This window comes from Microtus ochrogaster, linkage group LG8 (assembly GCF_000317375.1).
Source record: "Microtus ochrogaster isolate Prairie Vole_2 linkage group LG8, MicOch1.0, whole genome shotgun sequence".
NCBI lineage: Eukaryota > Metazoa > Chordata > Mammalia > Rodentia > Cricetidae > Microtus > Microtus ochrogaster.
The window spans coordinates 462112-482983 of NC_022033.1; the positions used below are offsets into that span (position 1 = coordinate 462112).

The following is a 20872-nucleotide window of genomic DNA, read 5'->3' on the forward strand; positions in this document are numbered from 1 at the left end:
CAAAAAAAAAAAAAAAGAAAGAACAGTATATGCTTAACTGCTGAGCCATCTCTTCAGCCCCCTTTGCCTTGTGAACATTTTTAACAGAGCAGCTCACTGACATTAAATATATTCATGTTGTACTACTACCCATCTCCAGAACTTAAAATAATTTTTATTTTATTTTATATGAATGTTTTGCTTGCACTTATGTATGTGTGTCGTGTGTGTGCTTGGTGCCAGTGGAGGTCAGCAGAGGGTACCATATATACACTGGGACTGGAGTTACTGATTGTTGTGAGCTGTCTGTCACAGGAGTACTGAGAATTAAACCTGAGTCCTCTATAAGAGCAACAAGTGCTCTTAACCTCTGAACCATCTCTTGCCACACATTTCAATTTTATTTTTAAAGTTCTCATTGCCCTCTTTCCAACACCGAGCCACCAAGCATGGAGCCAGAGCTTGGATATTTCTAAAAGTTGGTTTCACTTAGCATTGCTGCACCTTGGGCTGAATCATTCTCTGTGCCGGTGTCCTGGGGGCGGGAGGAAGTTGAGCAGAGTGTATATCCACAAGGTATCAGAGGCATTTGACACAGTTGTGACAGTCACAAATATCTTCTGACATTGATACGTGTCTCCGAGCAGCCCCCGTTCTCCCTAGGGATGGACTGAACTGAATCAGAAGAGTATCAGTCATTTCCTGATCGTTGTCCTGTGGAGAGGCTCACAAGCAATAGACATGGATAGTGATGTCCGCCTCCTGGATTTGCTTATAATCTTTTGTCAGTTCTGACCCAAACCTGGTGAATGCTGAGACTTGGGGGCACGTTTCGGGGTTCACAGATATTGGGGGCCATCCTCCACTTGTCTCAGAATATATTTGTGTGCTCAGTCATTTTCCCTGCAGCTGATGGCGCTGGGGGCGTGTAGTCCATGGGAGTCAATGGTAAATTAGTAAGTGGAACAATCCTAGAGCCTGTGGGCTGGAGGTTTCAAATGCAGTCAGCGAGCAGAAGGTGTTTTCAGAATCCAACAAGTGATTTTGGCTGTATACTTTCTTAGTCTTAAATCCTTGGGTTGCCAAGGCAACTGTGAACTGCTTTTGCTTGGGGATTCTGAAGGCTGAGATAAGGATGAGAGGTGTAGGCTGGAGCGTGGGATGCTTCCTGCATGTCATGGTAGTGTGTCATTCGTTGGGTCTCTGCCACCCTGGCAGAAACATAAATCACGACACTTGATGGAGGTCAGTTTGTTTTCATTAAAGATTGATGTATTATTTATAGGAGAAAGGGCTCTCTTTTTTTTTTTTTTTTTTTTTGAGACAGGGTTTCTCTGTAGCTTTGGAGCCTGTAGACCAGCTGGCCTCTAACTCACAGAGATCCGAAAAACTTTGTCTTTTTTTTTTTTTAAGATTTATTTATTTATTATAAACAGTGTTTCGCCTGCATGTATGCCTTTAGGCCAGAAGAGGGCGTCATATATCATTACAGATGGTTGAGAGCCACCATGTGGTTGTTGGGAATTGAACTCAGGACATCTGGAAGAGCAGCCAGTGCTCTTAACCTCTGAGCCATCTCTCCAGCCCTGAAAAGGCTTTTTTTCTAAAGACACATGCCTGTTGCCATCAAGGCTTTCTGAGCAGTTCCTCAGAAGTGAAACCTGCTGGTCCTGGCCACTTGTCTTGGCCTCTCTGTGTCTCCATCTCAGCTCCTGTGATTTTCGAAACGAAAGGTCAAATGCATCATAACCCAGCAGGTCTGGAAAACAGGTTTTAAAATTGACTTAGTCTATGTGGTAACTGGTGAGATGGTATTAAATAAGCGCATCGGTTGTGCATGTCCATGTGATGGACTCAGGCGAGTCTTTTGGCTGGGGGCTCAGCATCTCTCGGGGGCATCCTAGGCTGGAGCCTCCCCTGATGGATCTGCAGGTCAGTGATGAGTCTCAGGGTGGTTGTGATGCTGCTATGAGGTGAAATAGTGTCTCTCTCGCTTAGGGATGGTGGAGAAACAGTCGAGGGCCCCAGCTACACTCATTCCTAACTATTCCACAAGCATCAAATGTGAAGCTATTTTAAAGTTGAAGGTTTGTTGAGTTAGTGTTCTGGACTTTGGGAACATTGAACCCCCACATGTTGGAATTGCTAAGGACACATCAGGATCTCAGTGCGGTTCCCAGCTGAAGATGGGGAATCTGGGATTCGGTGTTGACCACACTCTATGGCGCCTCCCTGCTTGGGGGATGGATGCCATGGACTTTCAGGATGAGTCTCTTCATTCCTCTCTAGATCAGATGCAGCCTATATTTCTCTTCCCAGGTCATCCCTGGCAGTGAATGGAAACCAGAGTTAGGGGTTCAAAGCCTCATAGTCTGTCATAGCCATCCTGGTCCACATAGCATAGTTGGGAGTACTTAGAGGAACTAAAAGCCATGTGAGCTTATCCCTTGCCCATGTACTGGTGTCATGATCTGTCATGGCTGTGAAGAGCATTGCAAGCATTCAGTCCTGGTGCTGCCCGGACTTGACATCTGGTACGCTGTTGATAAGGCCACCTTTTCATGATGTCATTTAGACAGCATAACATAACAAATTTGATCATCTTTTTCTTTAAAATTCTTCTCTCAGACAGTACCTCCTGATCACTGTTTCCCCTCGAACTGACCATCTCTGTAAAGAGGATCTTCTGCTATTGTGGGTGCGTGGAGGGACTGCATGACTTTGAGGGAAAAGGGGGCACCATCTGCCTCCGCTCCCCACACCCCACATTCCATAGCACTACCTGCTCTGTTCTTCATATCGCCTGTGTGGTTTTCCTCCCAGATACGACTGACAGCACCTCCTGGAAACAGGTCTGGTTGGACTGTGTTACAGTGTTTAGAGTGGCAGCTGGTGACCAGACAGGCGAAACTGCTCTCTTTTTGATGGCTCTGTTTAAATGAGAAAACCTGGCGCTGAAGTGCACACCTTCCTGTCAGTTGTGGGAAGGACAATGCTGATGTCATAAAATAGCAGAGGAGGCAAGAACAGGAGGCAAGAACAAGCACAGGTCAGAAACCTGTTACAGGAAGAGGCGTCCCGGCATTCAGCAGTGCTTGACAGGCTGAGTCCAGGTTCTGACAGACCTAGTGTGTACAGAGTGGCTTTTCATCTTGAGGGAGAGGGGCCGGCTGGTCTCAGGACCATAACCTTCCTTTTGCACCTCTGAGCAGTAGCTTGCCAGGGTCTCATTGTCCATCCCTCTTTAGGCTGAGCTGCAGTGGAAATGCTTTGTATTGTCATGGTGTTTTTAAAAACAGAATTCACAGAGGGTTAACTTGAAAGGTTCCTGTGTACATAGATTAGCCTAAACATCCCTTGAGATGAGGACACTAGGTGACTAGTCACCATGGGTACCTGGCAGAGTTAATGGTACATGGTTCCCACCAGAACAGTCCAGTGCCTCCTGGGCTGAGGGGTGTGTCGCCTAGGCTGAGGAATGAACAGACAGCTGTGTGGAGGGATTTGCTTCTGGAAACCCAGCAAGTCACATGTTAAGATGACTGTAGACAGAGCATTGACACCCCCAGATTCTGCAGGAATCTTTCTGGTCTGTTGCAAAGGAGGCAGACTCTGGCAGGATCCCAAGTTGGTGGGACAGTCACCTGAAATTGAGTAGTTCTTATCTGTGGTAATATTTCTTGTTTGTTTTGCTTTGTTTCACGAGGCTATCTCACCGCGTAGCCCAGGCTGACGTTGAATTTATGACTTTCCTGCCTCTACATCTCAAGAGCTGGGATTGAAGGCATGGGCTTATGGTGGTGTTTCCTGTTGTTTGTTTCCCACTGTACTGTAAAAAGCAACAACAAAACCCTATTTATTTATTTTTTTTATGTGCATTGATGTTTTGTCTGCATGTATGTCTGTGTGAGGGTGTTGGATCTGCTGGGACTAAAGTTACAGACAGTTGTGAGCTCCCATGTGAGTGATGGATTTGAACCTAGAACCTTTGGAAGAACAGCCCAGCCCATGCAGTTAGCTGCTGAGCCATCTCTCTAGCCCCTCAGCCAGCATTCTTGACACTGAGCCACCTTTTCTGCCCCTCGATTACATAGCCTAGATTGGTCTTGAACTTGCTAGTAGCTGAAGATGACCTTGAGCTCCCGTGATGGACGACAGGTGTTCACAACGACACCAAAGTGGCCTTGAACTGATCCTCCTGCCTCAGCCTCCTGAATGCTGTGATTACAGACTTGAACCCACTCTATTTGTTATGATTTCATGTGCTTATTTGAAAGCTGTTATGCCAGGGCTTTCTTCAAGGACTTTTTTAGTTTTGTTTTTGTTTATATTTTTTTAAGACAAGGTTTCTCTGTAGCTTTGGAGCCTGTCCCGGAACTAGCTTGTAGACCAGACTGGCCTTGAACTCACAGAGATCCGCCTGCTCTGCCTCCCTAGTGGTGGGATTAAAGATGTGCACCAACCAATGCCTGGCACTTCAAGGATTTTAAGGCCTAGACTGTGGTTCAGTGGCAGAGGTCCTAGAGTTGATCCTTACTACCACAAGATGAAATAAAATCACAAAAGATAATACAAGTCATTTTAAAAACTGAGTGTCTGTAAGCTGGAGAGATGGCTCAGTGTTTAAAAGGACTTTTTGCTCTTGAAGAAGACCCAGGATTGGTTTCCAGCACCCATAGGTGGTTCACAACTGCCTGTGCCTCCTGTTCCATGGCATAAAATACCCTCTTTTGTCCTACACCCTGCACAGGCACTGAACGCACATAACGTCTTTACATGCAGGCAAAACCCATACCATAAAATAAACCAGTATCCTAAAATAAAAGTAAATAAATCTGAGGAGGGCTGGAGAGGTGGCTCAGAGAGTAAGAGCACTGGTTGACTGAGATCCTTAGTTCAACTCCCAGAAACCACACAGTGGCTCACAACCATCTGTTATTACAGATCTGGTGCCCTTTTCTGGCCTGCAGGCATACATGCAGGCAGAACACTGTATACATAATAAATAAATCTTTTTTTAAGAAATCTGAGGAATCAAACATTGTTGGATGAACTCTTCAAGGAGAGTTGTGAACAAATATGTACTTACTTTAAATAGGACGTCAAGAGCAAGCTACAGTAACCATTCTATCAAAGCCCAGCTTGGTGAACCAATGACTTTATTGGGTTTACCTATAGAGCATGGGTGACCCGAAAGAGTCACAGCACCAAAACTTCTCATTGCAGCGTGGGTAATGGTCGCAGAGATGGAGTCCCCTGTTGAGTTAGCCTTTCACACACTGTGTGCACTATCATTCCTTGAGACCACAAGACCACATAAAGAATTACAATTGTCTGACAGACGGGCAAAAAGGAGTGGCTGAGATATCAAATGGGGATCTGATGACCCTCCTCAGCACTGTCTCCTATGATGTTTTCTCTGCTTCTAGTGTTTTCTCTCCAGTCTGTTCCCCTGGGGAAGAGGGTTAGCTCAGATCATATGTGATATTTCCCCCTTTACTTTTCTCATGTAACGAGCAACAGATTTCCTTGCTTGGTCACCTCAGCTTGTCTAACCAGAATGCCTTGGGCCTGTGACCCTTCCGCAGATGCTGCATGATTCATGTTTTCAGCTATGACAAGGCTTCAGGTTCTCCTCAATGGTGCTTGTTGCTTTCTGTTGGTTTGATAAGTGCTGTTCTCACAGGTGTGAAACTGTATCTCACTGTGGTTTTGTTTCTCTTACAGTGCTGGGGATTGAACGCAGGGTCTTTGGGATGCTAGGCGAGCACTTACCACAGTCAGGGCTGACTTTTTACATAAATGCAGGGGATTCAAACTCAGAACCGCATACTTTAATGGGAAGTGTTCTTAGCCCACTGAGCCATTCCCCCAGCCCCTATGTTTTTGATTTGCATTTCTCTTGACAAAGATGTTTGAATATCTTTTTGTGAGATTATTGGCATTCTGTGTCTTTAGATAACTAATCAGATCTGCTTTATTTACCTTTGTTATGGAATTAAAGAGATTTTAGAGTCTGTTATGTGTCTTATCAGCTATATAATTTTGGAATGGGATATGTTCAGTGGTGGACTGCTTACTAGTATGTATAGGTCCTAGGTTCAGTTCCCAGTACCATGTACATAAGGCCTGGTGGCACACACCTGTAATGCCAGGACTTAAGAGGTGGAGGCTGGGAGGATCAGGAGCTCAAGGTCATCCCTGGCTACAAAGAGCTAAGAGGAGAACAAGAGTTCAGGAGACACTGTCTCAGAATGTATGTAGGTGACTTGTACATGCCATCTCTGTTCTGTTGGTTGCCATTGGAGCATGTCATCTTTTTTTTTTAATGATTTATTTAACTTTATTTTATGTGCATTGGTGTGAAGGTGTCAGATCTCATGGAACTGCATTTTCAGACAGTTGTGAGCTACCATGTGGGTGCTGGGAATTGAACCTGGGTCCTCTGGAAGAGCAGTCAGTGCTCTTAACCGCTGAGCCATGTCTCCAGCCCTGTCAGCTTTTATTTGTTTGTTTTGTATTTTGTTTTATTTTTGAGGCAGAGCTTCATATCGCCTAGGCTGGTCTCAGACTCTCTGTGTAGCTGAGAGTCACCTTGAGCTCCCTGTCCTCTTGCTCTTTCTCCTAAGTGTTGGAACTGCAGGCAGGCACCATCATACCTGGCACAAAGTTTTAATTTTGATGAAATCCAATTTTTGTTTCATTACTAGTGCTTTCGGTGTCTGACAACCCACTGCCAAGTCTGAGGTCATGTAGATTTTCTTCTATGAGTTTTATAGTTTTTGGTCGTTGGTGCGTGTTGAATGCCCTGTTATTTGAGGAGATCGTGTAGCTCCGGAGCTGGGTCTCGGCTCAGGTCTTAGATCCCTTATCAAGGGTTAGTGGCCTTGTACCTTGGTTCTGAGTGAAACTCCATTGGATTGTAATTTTTGCTGTGCTGTGTGGCATGTTATGGATATGGGCAGGTGGGATTAGTAGTACAATATTCTAAGGGTACAGTTTGCTCTGGGTGGGTACTGGTCCACAAGCTGGACTAGAATGAAGCTCATTCATTGCCTTTATCCTCCTAATGGTCTTTATTTCGCAGTCGCAATATCTCCAAATGACGCGTGTTTACCTCCCTTCCCTAGATGTGGACCTGACTGTCACTGAGGCCAGCAGCTCGGACAGCCGAGGTGAGAGAGCAGAGCTGTACGCACACATCGACGAGGGCCTCCTGGGAGGAGAAACCAGCTACTTGGGCCCACCCCTCACCCCAGAGAAGGAGGAAGCGCTGCACCAGGCCACTGCGGTGGCCAACCTTCGCGCCGCCCTCATGAGTAAGAACAGTCTGCTGTCACTCAAGGCTGACGTGCTCGGTGATGACGGCTCGCTTCTGTTCGAGTACCTACCCAAAGGTGCCCACTCACTGTCTCGTAAGTGCAACCCTGGTGTGTCGCTGTGTCCTGCTTTGGTTTTAAGCACCTCCTTTCAACTCTCAGACCCAGGGTTACTAAGGTTGAGGTTATAGGTGGTTTGTCAGGCAGATTGGCTGGGGGTTGAGCTACTTTCCAGCTACCTCAAGGTCTTTCAGGAGGTAGACTGGCTTTGAGTCCTCTGGGACCAGCATGCTTGGTATGTGTCGTTGGGTATCCAGAGGAAGCAGAGAGTGCATATTGGAATGTTTTGTGCTCAAACTCGAAGGATCTCAGCCTAAAACCCACCAAACTTACAAGTACACACAATTAGTGAACTTAAAACCACAAGCCCTTTTGAGCCAGTGGCAGGCCTGGTGCCAGAGAGTGTTTGTGTCTAGGGAACAGGTGCTGGCTCCCTCTGCTGGTCCTGCCACCCAGCCTTTGTGCTGGGATTTGTTCTGTGTATGAGACACACAGAGAGCCGCTGACCCAGGGATGTGGAGCTTGCTTTGTTCTTGTTAGAGAATGCTGGTCACGTGTGTATTTTCAGAGAGGAGTTGGATGCTGCATCTGAGACCTTAGTGTGTCTTGCTGCAATCCAGACCACAGACCGACTGACCATGTTGTAGTTGAAGGGCAGCTGCTGTTCAGCCCTGACTCCTTCAAGCTGCCTTTTTTTGTGAGACGAGAGGCATGAACATCTTCAGAGCTCATAGCCCTAAGACAGGCTGCTTCCCTTATCCCAGTACATGCTGACTATAGCAGCCATCTGTTCAAGGAGAAAGGTGTGACTGCCCTGGGCATCAGCCTAGCTCCAGAACTTCCTGTTTCTCTGGTGCTCAGCCATGAGTGGGAGAAAATGACTTGATACCTTTCTCTCTGTGGGGAAGGAAGGGGGCACACCCCACACTGGAGACACTGAGTTGGGAACATGAGGGGTAGCGTGTTCCAGGAAGCCCGAGTACATGTATGGTGGTGAATGGTTACCCTCCAAGCCACAGGGTTACAGGACAGTTTCCAGTCGCCTTTGCACCGTATTTACAGTTATGTTTCCGTGAGCACCAAAGCATTATTTGTTGGGCTTTTGTATTGGTTTGAGGAGTTATGCAAATTGCGTATGGCAAATAAAGACTAAAGGTGGAAAATGATGTCTGCCCTCTTTATTTCCAAGTTACCTATCAAGTGGCCTTGGCGACAGACTGAGGCTGCCCCATCAACAGGGTGCACTCACATGAGGCTTGCTGTCAAAAACTCTTAGGCCTTGTTTCCCACATCTGGGAAATGGGGTGGAGCCAATCACTACCTGTTGTAATTGTTAAACAGCATCTGAAAGTAGGGAACATGGCTTAGACAAACAAGTGTGGTGAATGTCTCAGGAGCAAAGTATATTTATGGGCATGGATTGTTGGATTCTTCAAAGTCCCAAAGTATTGGGACAGTTCGTGGAGGTGATTGCAGGGGATGTGGGGTACCTGGAATTCACATGAACAGAGGAGTTCTGAAATTCAACAACTTTTTGTGGATAACATGGAGCAGTGGAGGTGAGGTGAGGTCTGAATTATTCTTACTCTTCATACTCATGGGACATGCGTGTCCAATGTAGTCTAAAACTCCTCCTTCAGGGCAGGCTGGGGTAGCAGCTCCTGTTTGTTCCCTGGTTTCCCAGATAGTTTTTGTCTTTAAGAGTAAATTTGGTGGGGCTGGAGAGATGGCTCAGTGGTTAAGAGCATTGCCTGCTCTTCCAAAGGTCCTGAGTTCAATTCCCAGCAACCACATGGTGGCTCACAACCATCTGTAAAGAGGTCTGGCGCCCTCTTCTGGCCTTCAGGCATACACACAGAATATTGTATACATAATAAATAGATAAATATTTTTTATTTATTTTTTTTTTGTTTTTGTTTTTTTGTTTTTTCGAGACAGGGTTTCTCTGTGGTTTTGGAGCCTGTCCTGGAACTCCCTTTGTAGACCAGGCTGGTCTCGAACTCACAGAGATCCGCCTGCCTCTGCCTCCCGAGTGCTGGGATTACAGGCGTGCGCCACCACCGCCCGGCAGATAAATATTTTTTAAAAAAAGAAAGAATAAATTTGGTGGTGCACACTTTTAATTTTAATCCACTCGTGAGATGGATCTCTGTGAGTTCAAGGCCAACCTGAGCCAGGGCTATTACAGAGAAACCACATCAGAGAGAGAGAAAATATGAATGAGAACAGGATTTCTGTCCTTTCTGTATCTACTAGCTTCACTTTGGCATGAGCTCTGTTTGTGCTAGGAACACACAGTAGTCATGTCCACAGTCAGCTGGCATGGCCAGCCATAAAAGCTGATTTCACTTTCTGAACTATAGAACTGTGACCTCGGGGAGCTTGAGGAAGCCCCTTCCGGCCCCGCTGTCTGAGTGACCCTGGCCCTAAAGCAAGGACTTCCTTGCTTTAGGAGGTGCTAGAGCTTAGCCAAGCCAAGGTAGTGCCTGGCTAGGAAGGGGCTGTAAGTGTGTGTTTTCCTTCTCAGATCTCTCTTTTGGTATGAGTTACTTCGCAGTCTTATAAAGCTTGGAGGTGGTGTAGGGTAGCAAGACCTCCTTGTGACCGCTTCTGAGGTTTAGCGTATGCACCCTTGTACTTCCAAAGATTGCCAAGGCTCCTCCTGTTCTGTCCTTTACAGATGGAATCAGCTTTTAGGTTTGATATTTTGATATTTCAGCGATGTTTTAATATCCTTATTTTTAATATGCTAAATATTTCACTGTTTTCATATAAATTTGTCCTTTTATTTTCTGTGTATAGGGTTAGAGGTTGACAGAATCATGCTGGGTGATCACCTGTACTCCCAGAATTGAGGAGATTGAGGCAGAAGGATCATAAGTTTGAATTAACAGGGGTACGTACATATTGAAATCCTGCCCCTTTTTTTGAGTGACAAGATGTGGGGTTTGGTCGTGAACTATAGAACTTTGACTATGTGTAGATGTGGAAGAATGAGTCAGTTATTTGAAACATTATTTCCTAACATCCTAAGTTAGCCTGCCAGGTTTTGTGCTACATTAGAATGAAGCATAGAAATGCTCAGATAAATTCTTGTTTTCCAAAATGTGTGCTTTGTCTCACTGTGTCAAGATCCACCATGAGTGTCCATGATGGACAGTACTGCTTATACCCCAAGACAGATGGCTTTGGGGGTTGTGGCAAGGTTTAGGGATGGGTAGTGCTGGTTCTGCTGGTAGCAGGCTCTGCAGGCAACACCCACGTGCCCTCACATCCACAAAGTGTGCAGGAGCCGCCCACTGTGCTCCGTGAACATGTATGGAACAGAAGCAAGGGTTGCAGTGGCGTATGATCGAGGTCTATTCCTCTGTGATGTCATCTTTGCTCTGGACACTTGAAGGAAACATTAGGGACATTGGAGCTTTGCTGACTTTCCTTCAGGAGTTATGTGGCTGACAGGACAGCTTGTTTCATTTTACCATCAATAAACTGGGGCTGGGTTGTTACAAGTTGGGGAGAGATGAGTGGCTGAGGCAGGAGGAGCAGCCCTAGTCCACAAACTGCCTGTGCACCTTGCCTAAGCACTCGGCTCCCCTTCCAGTTCCAGAAATGTACTCTTTGAGCTGCAGGTGTGTTGGAGAATCTGTTGTGGGAGGCCTTTTTAGGGCTATATACCCAGGAATGCCAAATATATTTAAAAAGAAATGCCTAGTATTTGGCTGGGTATTTTTTCCCTCCCTTTGTTGGGAGAGCTTCTGCTTCAATTCTGATGAGCTCCAGAGAGGCGCTTGGGACAGGGTGCCAGGCTTCTGGCTGCTGTGTCTGGCTGGATTCGACTGTCCCTGAACTCACAACCACCACCTGTGTTGCTGGTACCAAGCTTTGTCAGGTGGGGCTGAGACTCCACTGCAGTACCTGAAGCTCCTCAGTGCAGTGGGGTGGCTGTTTTGTGGTGCAGGACATGAAGCATTGGTGCTCTAGCTACAACCCGACTCTCTCTGCTCACACAGATAGAGATGTGTGGTTTGATCATGGCAATTTTGTATGGAAATTCAATTGTAGTTAAAGATTTTTATTACTGTTGTTTCGTACTGGGGATTGACCTTGAACATGAGAGATAAGCACTCTGCCCTTGAAAGACTCTCCAGCCCTTTTTAACTTTGATTTTGAGACAGTCAGACTCTTGATAAGTTGACCAGTTTACTATGTAACTCAGACAGATCTCTGGTCTCCTGTCACATTCCCTTGAGCACTAGAATTACAATCCCACACCACTGAACCTAGTGAAATTGCAGATCTTTCTTTTATTATTGTTTTCTGAGGCAGGGTCTCATGTAGCCCAGGCTGGCATCAAGCTTGGTACGTAGCTGTGGATAACCTTAGACTCCTGATCCTTCTGTGTCTGTCTCATGAGTGCAAGGATCACTGGATTGTGCACCGTCAAACCCTGCACTTGCAAGGTTTTTTTTTTTTAACTTTAAAAAAAAATTTATTATGTGTACAGTTTTCTGACAGCATGTATCCCTGCAGGCCAGAGGAGGGCACCAGATCTCATTATAGATGGTTGTGAGCCACCAAATGGTTGCTTGGAATTGAACTCTGGACCTGACCTCTGGAAGAGCAGTCAGTGCTCTGGGCCATCTTTCTAGCCCCCCACTTGCAAGTTTTTTTGTTTTTTTTTTTTGTTTTTGTTGTTGTTGTTTTTGTTTTTTCGAGACAGGGTTTCTCTGTGGTTTTGGAGCCTGTCCTGGAACTGGCTCTGTAGACCAGGCTGGTCTCGAACTCACAGAGATCCGCCTGCCTCTGCCTCCCGAGTGCTGGGATTAAAGGCGTGCGCCACCATCGCCTGGCTTGCAAGTTTTTTAATAAATATTTTTTTTTAATTCGTGCTCATGTGCATGCGTGTGTGCATGTGCGTGTATGGGGTATGTGTGAACCATGTGCTTACAGAGGCCAGAAGAAGGTGCCAGATCCTGTGGAGCTGTAACTCCAGGCAACTCTGGGTGCTGGGAACTGAACTTAGGTCTTCTGAAAGTTACACACTCTTAGCCAATGAGCCATCTCTGCAGCTTCTCTTGCAGGTTTTAAACATGTGTACAGATAGTACAAAGCAGTGAATACTCAAATTTTCTCTGGACAGTTCTAGAACATTCTAGAAAAATGAATTAACTTCCTTCTTTTCATAGGTAGGCCTAAATTAACAGGATGGTGGTTTCATACTGTATACCATTCTTGTAACTGCAGTCCCCAGAAATGGACTTTGTGTTACTTCTTTTGATTCAGGTTGGCTTGATTTTCTCCTGTTACTTTTTCAGCAGTAAGCTGACAACTTACCTTTTCATGTTCATCATTCACTGCACAGAAACCAGGGAGTAAATCATTTGTAGCTCACTCTGTGACCGTTTTACAAGTTGTGCTTGTGGGTGCACATTGACCAATCTGAGGCCTTGACACCTGTCTTTCTCCCATGAGCCTTGGAGAAATACTGTAAGAGTCTGAGTTTGGTTTACATGAGCAAATAAGACCAGCTGACCTGAGAGGCAATGACACCACCGACTCTGCCACCATTTTCACTGTTTCTGATGATCCCAAAGTGACATCCTCAAGCACAGCAATGAAAGGTCCCCTGAGAACTGTATAGCACAGTGATATCCCGTGTGAATTTTCCATATCCCTCTCAGGTCCTAAGGGCATGGCTATCAACCTTCCAAACCTCCCAGTTTGGAGCCAGCAGAGTATTGGACTTGGATGTACTTCTTTCTGTATTCTACAGAGAACACAGGCAGCTTTTTTTTTTTTTTTTTGTTTTTCGAGACAGGGTTTCTCTGTGGTTTTGGAGCCTGTCCTGGAACTAGCTCTTGTAGACCACGCTGGTCTCGAACTCACAGAGATCCGCCTGCCTCTGCCTCCCGAGTGCTGGGATTAAAGGTGTGCGCCACCACCGCCCTGCCCAGGCAGCTTATTTTGACTTGGGGTTGTTAAAGACTTTTCCGTATGGTGTTTAAACAAGCAGCCCAGGACCTTAACATAATTCTAGATTGATCTGGAAGTTTAGTCTGTTTCCTACAAGGGACTTTGACATGCTAGACACAGGCCAGAGCATCTTGGAGTTCTTATCAGGAGCCTGGCTCTGAACTAGAGGCTGTGAGTTACAGCTTTCCATGCCAGTTCCTCTGTTGGACTCATTTTGCTCTTAGAATGAGATCCTATTCCAGGCAAATGATATGCAAGAACCCCTGCTATTGGAATTGGCCAGCTGGTGAAAGCAGCCAAAAGCCCATCTCCATCCATACCCTGGCCCTGGGGCCCAGCCAGCTGCCCCCCTCCAGAACATTGACAGTGCTTCTGAGATGCCCATAGGGGGTGTTAGCGCAGCGTGGACACATCTCTCCCTATTTCTGCTCAGAACCTAGGAGTCAGCATGGCTTCCCAGCCCAGGTAAGGCAAGGGCCACCAGCTACACCTGGGCAGTCTGTGAGCAAAGTGCAGACTGAGGACTTGGAACAGCCTCAGCTAAGGATCTTAGGAGCCATCCGGCCTCCGGCCTCCTTATGCTCAGCTCAGCCCTCCATCAACTTTCACTGACGTTGGCTTCATTCCCACAGTGAGGTGTGCTAAATTGCTTTATGGTTAATTTGAAGATTTCTCTGAGCTACATGAAAAGCTGAGGTGGGAAGATTACTTAGACTTATAAGTTCAAGACCGGACTGGGCAACACATTGAGATCTCCTAAATCAAGAAAAACAAAAAACAACAAGGAATTTCTCTGATCTTGTTTTGCTGGGTTTTATTCTAACGAAGACATTTGGTCCATTTAGCGCCTGTCTCTAAAGCTGAGGAGCATGGCCATCTCTGCTGGGTTTTGTCTGTGTCAGGTTAATGCGAGCTTCTGACTACCTAAGAGCGTCTGTCCTCACCCCTCACTTCTTGGGGCCCAACAGATACCAGGTGGAGTCTCTTTCCTGTTCCTGAGCCTGCAGGGATTACTGCCAACCAATAGGAGGCCAGTTTGTTTGCTGCCGTCAATAAAACACAGAAGTCTTCGAGAAGAAAGTGGCTTCAATCATTGGATTATGACGTTAACTGGGTGCTCTCGTCTGTGGCCTTTCTAAAGCTGTAGCTACGATGCTAGTGTTCTGCTGGTGGCTTGTCTTCTGCGCGTCTGTTCTTTGGGAATTAATGACAGCCTTCCTTTCCAGGTGGCCAGTGACTGATTGTCTTTGTAGAATCTGGACAGTGACCAGGTGAGTGAGGGATGAGAACGCATGCTGTCTATAAAAATCTTTCCTAACTTTCTCCCATCTGATGGTTTGTAACACATCTGTCTCTGATTCTAGGTTGACACCTTGTGACCTGGACGATAGAGTGGGCCGTTGTTGCTGGACTTGGCTCCAGCTGGTTCTCTCCAGGCAGGATGCTGGAGCATCTAGCGAGAATCTAGCACCTCCTTGGCCAGTGTCCCTCTCATAGGTCTGGATGTCTTTGCCCAGCATGGGGTAACTGTGCCAGGTGGCCTTAGGTACTAACAGCTCTGAAGTCATCTAAGGAGCCTACAAATGAAGACGTCCCTATGAACAGAGAGGTAGCTTGTGGCTCGCCTCAGAAGGCGCCGTTGGTCACGCTCTGGATTATGTGTGCACATTTGCCCTGCCCGGCTCCAGTGTTCTAGGCTCTGCTACAGAATTCCTTTGCTGCAGCCTGCCCTGCGCGAGAACTGTGTGAGGCAGTTGATGGCGGGTGTGTGTGCAGGAGATAGAGCGTGTGTTGACAGTGGTCTCCAGTTCTCTGTCAGCTTCCAGGTAAAATTATACCAGTGCTCTTTCAGTGGGCAGGGGGCAGTGCACGCCAGCTTCCAGCTGAGGAGTCCACGTGGGTTGCCGACACAAGGAGGCAGAGACAGTCCACAGTCCATGAGGAGTGGTGCCTACACATCTAACTCAGCCACATTGAAGATCTGAGGACTAAATGTAGCCATGACGTCTTGCACTTTGCATCTCTCCAAATGTTGAATTATTGGAAACTGATTTATTTTGAAAGAAATGCCCTTTATCTGCTCTTGATGGTCTTTGGTGAATGTGTTGAATTTGATACTAGCTCAACATTAAGAGCGAGTGTTTATAAACATAGTGGATGCCAGGAAGCCAGAGAAGGACTCATCTTTTGTCAGATAGCAAGTGGACCCAGAAGGGTTCTGGAATAATTAGGCATTCCCTCTGTGGTTGGGTAGACATCTTGGGAGGTGGGGGAGATGACCCATCAGGTGACAGATCCTCACTGTGAGTGCTCAGGTCTGCCTGTGCCTGTTCCTGCTGTGAAATCTCATGACAGTTAACAAGCTGTGAAGATGGAGAGCTCCTGGCACCATGACAGCTCCTAGAGCTTGGGCAGCCCAGGGGGAGAAGTGTCCCTGGAGCCCATTTGAAGAGCTACTGCTTGGAGATACCAGCATGCCCTTAGCCAAGAGCTGATTTAAAAAAAAAAAAAAACCTTTACAGATTTGGATAGGCTCCAGCGAACCTGAAAATGTGGTTTTATGGTAGATACTGGGATGGACTAGATGGCAGCATCACCAGTACTGCTAATGTGACCTTCCTCCAACGGCAGCCACCAAGCATGTGAAGTCTCTCCAACAGGCTCGTGGGCACTGTAATCTGATTTCATTGAAATGTTTCATTAAAGTATTGCTGTTGGGGATTTATTTAAAAAAAAATAAAAAACAAAAAAACAGCTATATCACCACGTGACAATCTTTCTTGAAGAGTTTCAGTGGGAAGTTGGCTTTGTCTGTATTAGACTCTTAATTGCCACAAGACACTCGCATAAATTTGGATGTTTACTTCTAGAAAAGTAATGGGTATGCTTTTACTTACCATCACTCTTGTAGCAGAGCCCTGACTCTGTAAGTTAGTCTGTGTCTTACATGCGTGATGTAGCGCTCACCATGATCATTTTGCAGTTTGTCATGTACTTACTAAGAAAAAAACATTCTTGCAAAGGAATTTTATTTATTTGTTTGTTTATTTGGAGATAGGGTCTCACCTAGTCCAGATTAGCTTCAAAGTTACTATGTAGTTGAAGATGACTTCCAACTTCTGATCTTCTGCCTCCGTCTCCTGAGTGCTAGGGTTACACACATATGTCACCATGCTCAGCTAAAACCTTTGAGAAAACTCTTTGAGCTTCCAGTTTCAACCGCAATCAGTTTGAATCGGACTTAACCTCCAGGCAACAAGCATTTGAAAAGCTGTGCCCCCACCCCCTAAAAAACTTCAGAATCCAGTTACAGAAACACACAAAAACCCAGATGTCCCCAGACATAAAGTTCTAGGGCAGTCTTGTCAGGAGGCCCTGAGGAGGAACACCTCCATTCCACGGGCGTCACAGGTACATTTACTAGAGATCACAGAGTGGCTGTGTTTTGTGTCAGTGACAAAGAGGTGAGTCTTCAGGGCATTATGAAGGGGCAAAAATACCCAAAACAAGAACTACAGATCAGGTATCACCACTCTGCACGTATGTGCCCAGAATACCCTTCATGTATAGGAGAGTTCCCCTCCAGAAGTGCTCAGGAAACGTAAAATCTGGAGGCCATGCCAGTTAGATAGCAGAGCCAGACAAGCAGGAAGCACAGCCTAGACCAGGTGAGAAGATGAAGGGAGAAGCCTGCTAGGTGCTGATGCAAAGAAAAAGGGGAGGAGGTGGACGTGGTGGGTGACTGAGCATCCTGCCCGACGGCTGTGACTTTTGGCGTTTCAACTTGAAAGGAGTAAAATGTTAACACAAGGTTGAAGAGACTGAGTTGTGAACTGGTTCTTGCGTTCTCTACATAGTCACAGAGAATAATGACAAAGAATAGTAAGAACATGTTAAGCCTTTCACAAAGAACTGAAAGGCTAGTGGAGAAGAAAAATAGTGATATTTGAAAAGATAGCACCAAGCACAAGGACCCAAGCTCCGTCTCCAGACCCACGTACAAAGCTGGAGGTGCAGGTGTGTACACCTGTAATCCCAGCAGTGGTGAGAAGACAAGCTCCCTGGGGCTCCCTGGCCAGCCAGTCTAGATTAATTGGTAAGTTCTAGGTCTCAAGGAAAGAGGATGGCAGCCGAGGCTGTCCTCCAGCCTCCACATGTACACGCATGCTCATGTATGCATGCGCGCATACATAACCCATTAAAGGTAAGATGAAGGGTAAATAGGAAGTCGCGGTGGCTTGAACCTGGTTGCATTAGTGACTACGTACCAGCACTCAGGACGCTGTGTCCAGAATGAGGCTAACTTGGGCTAAAGCAGGCAAGACTCTTATTTCAACAAAGGAAAAAAAAACCTTTATATTAATATAAACGGGTTAAATACTCCCCCTCATAAATTTGTCAAGCTCACATACATACACCAGACAAAATTTTACCAAGGTTAGCCTTGAACTCCTGACTTCATGTGATTGTTTGGCCTCAACTTCCCAAGTGCTGGGATGACAGGTGTGTATTCTTTTAAAAAATTACTTACTCTTTTAAAAATTAATCTTTGTTTGAGATAAGGTGTCCTGTGGCCCTGGCTAGCCTTAAACTTGCTAAGTTGCTGAGGAAGACTTGAACTCTTGACCCTTCTGCTTCTACCTCCAAGAGCCACTATTGCAAGCGTGTGCCACGTGCCGGTTTATGTAGAGCTGGTGCTGGGACCCAGGGTTCTGTGCCTACTAGGCAAGCGCTCTGCCATCAGAACTGCCTGCCTGCTCAGGTTTGGTTTTGTTTAGAAAGTGAAAATAACTTAGTATAATACTGCTAGGGGAGGGGCCACTAAAGTACTGCCTGCCTTTTTTTCCCAGCTTATACATGACAAAGAAAAGTTAAAAGCAAAGGGATAGAAAAAGATGCACCAAGAAAACACATAACGTACTGCACAGTAGTTTAAAGTACCTGTAGCTGGAGGATCCTGCGTGGTGATGGAAGGGGCCGTCCTGGGTTGAGCTTCATAGACATAGGAATCAGAAGTTGGGAGGACTAGGGACAGGGAGAAGGATGTGGTTATGACTGGGGCTTTTGGCATTCTCTAAAATCTCAGTGAGAGTGGAGAGGATTTGAACCATTTTCAGTGCTAAATCAACCTTGAATTCCTGGAACAAACCCATCTGGTTGCAAGATGTTACTATTGTGCTGCATTCAGCTTTGTTTTGTTTAAATTCTGTGTGTATATTCACAGACATGTTTACCTACAACAGCACAATTAGGAACTCTACAGTACATCAACAAGTGCAGAATATTCCAAACTCATAGAAGGAAAGTTTTACCAGCATAGACCAGCTGGGGCTATATACAGTATCAAAGGTCAAGACTGGAGTGAGTGCTTACAGGCAAACAGGGTGGAGTCCAGTAGCACTAAGGCACTAGACGGTACTCTCCCTCCCTCCCTCCCTCCCTCCCTCTCTTCCTTTCCCTCCCTCCTTCCTTCTTTCTATTTATTGTTTTGGAACAGTAGCCCAGGTTGATTTCAAACTCGGGATCTTCCTGCCTCAGCCTCAAAAGTTTTACTGCAGAATGACCACTCTGTCTGTTTCTTGTCATGAGACAAGGTCTCCTGTATCCCGTGCTGACCTTAGTCAGACTCACTATGTAGTTGAGGATGGCCTTTGCTTGTCTCCACCTCCTGAGTGCTGAGGTTAAAGGTGTGTGGTGCTATTCACATCTGTTTTTGTGCTTCGAGGTAAGGTTTTCTTTGTAGCCTAGGCTTGCCTCAAATCAGGATGTCCTTGCCTCTGTGTCAATATTATCAGAATTGCAGGTGAATAGATACTAAAAGTACATCCTATCAAACTGGTAGACCACACCCAAAATTGTTTATAGCTAATTACCCTTACAGGGAGGTTTTTAATTTGTGTCAAAAGGGAGGTAAAAAATAACAAAATTTAAAGAAAGTAGCCCCAGGGAAGTAAAGGTATCATGAAACAGGGCACAGAAAATGAACATAGAGCTGGCTCAGTAGGTAAGAGTACTTGCTGCTCAACATGGACCCGTGTTTGAGCTTTAGTCAGTAATGGTGAGTCATAGAGCCATAGAAATGGCTGCCCTAAAGGAGTATGTTTATAATACTCACTGACCCCTAGAAATAGGAGGCATGTCTCACCATGCAGAGAAGTACAGGGAAGTACCAGGCACTTGGGAGGCAGATGGAGGGAAGGAAATGGAAGCAAGAACCTTGCTGTGGTTTTCATGGGAAGACCTAGGTAGGGGAGGGAGTATAGGATCTGGGGATCTAGGGCAGGCAGCAGTAGTCCTGGGCGTGGATGTCTTGTAGAGTCTGGGTAGGAGTGAAACCCCTGCTGCTCTGGACATTGCTTTTCTCATGGCAGTGATTAATGCCTGATGAGCAGACTGAGGAAGGAAGGGCCTATTTTAGCCCACCATGGAGAAGAAGGCATGGTGTCAGGAGCTTGAGGGGCAGCCAACCATTGTACCAGCTGTCAGGAGGCAAGGAGTGATGGGTGCCGGTGCTCAGCTGAACTTTTGCTTTTTTGCAGTCTAGAACCACAGCCCATGGAATGATGCTGCAGACACTTAGGGTGCATCTTCCTACCTCAGCCCAATCCAGATGTTCCTTTATAGGCATACCCAGAATGACCAGGCCTGGAAGTAGCCATCTCTCCAGGGTTCCCTGTATCAAAGCTTCGAATACAGAAAATAGAGGCCATGGTTGGTGGGAAGTGAGGAGAACTTGGTGCAGGCTGGCAGTGTACTAGCTGTTCAGATTTGCTGCAGCAGAGACTGGGGCACATGGATGCGCTGTGCCTGACACATGGTCCTGAGAGAACTGGAAATCCACCCAGAAGAAAAATTCTGTGTCCTCGCCATGCACCAAAAGTAACTTGAGTTAGGTTGTAAACTTTGGAAAAGCTGCTTAGCCTTTAGTGTGTGGTCTATTTCCTTCCTTTGGTGCCCAAGAGAGATAAGAGTTCCTGACCACCAAGGCACACGCAGGTCCCATGTCAGCACCACTGCTTCCTAAGCCAGATGAGTCTGCAGAAAGGGGCTTGCTGTGACTAGGTCACACAAAGGAACACTGTGTTGCAACAAACAAGAACCAGCCGCACTTCCCCAGGCTGATGTTGACCAAATCCAGCCAATCATGATTGGATAACTCGACAGACACAAGCAGGAGCAGAGCAGCCATTCACTGCCTCTGGGGCTGACTCGCTTGGCTTGTGGGGATGCTCTGAGTAGGCTGCAGATGATTCTTAAGTTATGGAGGCTTCCCATAAGATTAAAACAAGATGACTCAGCAAGTGAAGACACTTACCACCAAGCTTGATCCCTTGAGCCCACACAGTGGAAGGCAAGAACCAACTCCTGTATCTAGTTGTCATCTACCTGTCCCAGGCATGCCCCCAAATAAATAATTAAATGTAGTAACAAATGTTTAAAAATTCTGAAAACAGCCGGGCGATGGTGGCGCACGCCTTTAATCCCAGCACTCGGGAGGCAGAGGCAGGCGGATCTCTGTGAGTTCGAGACCAGCCTGGTCT

General features: G+C 46.3%; 1 protein-coding gene across 3 annotated transcripts in view; it reads left to right on the forward strand.

Annotated features, from left to right (window-relative positions):
- Window positions 1-20872, forward strand: part of Zbtb46 (zinc finger and BTB domain containing 46) — a 31945-nt gene that overhangs the window by 1782 nt on the left and 9291 nt on the right. The window contains exons 2-3 of one of the 3 annotated variants that reach the window (XM_026787304.1): window positions 7110-7394; window positions 10161-10254. In XM_026787304.1, the coding sequence (XP_026643105.1) occupies window positions 7110-7394; window positions 10161-10213 (338 nt within the window). In that variant the 3' untranslated portion in view covers window positions 10214-10254. Of the gene's footprint in view, window positions 1-7109; window positions 7395-10160; window positions 10407-20872 lie in introns of those variants that run through there. The other 2 variants (XM_026787303.1, XM_005362687.3) reach the window with 2 other exon arrangements.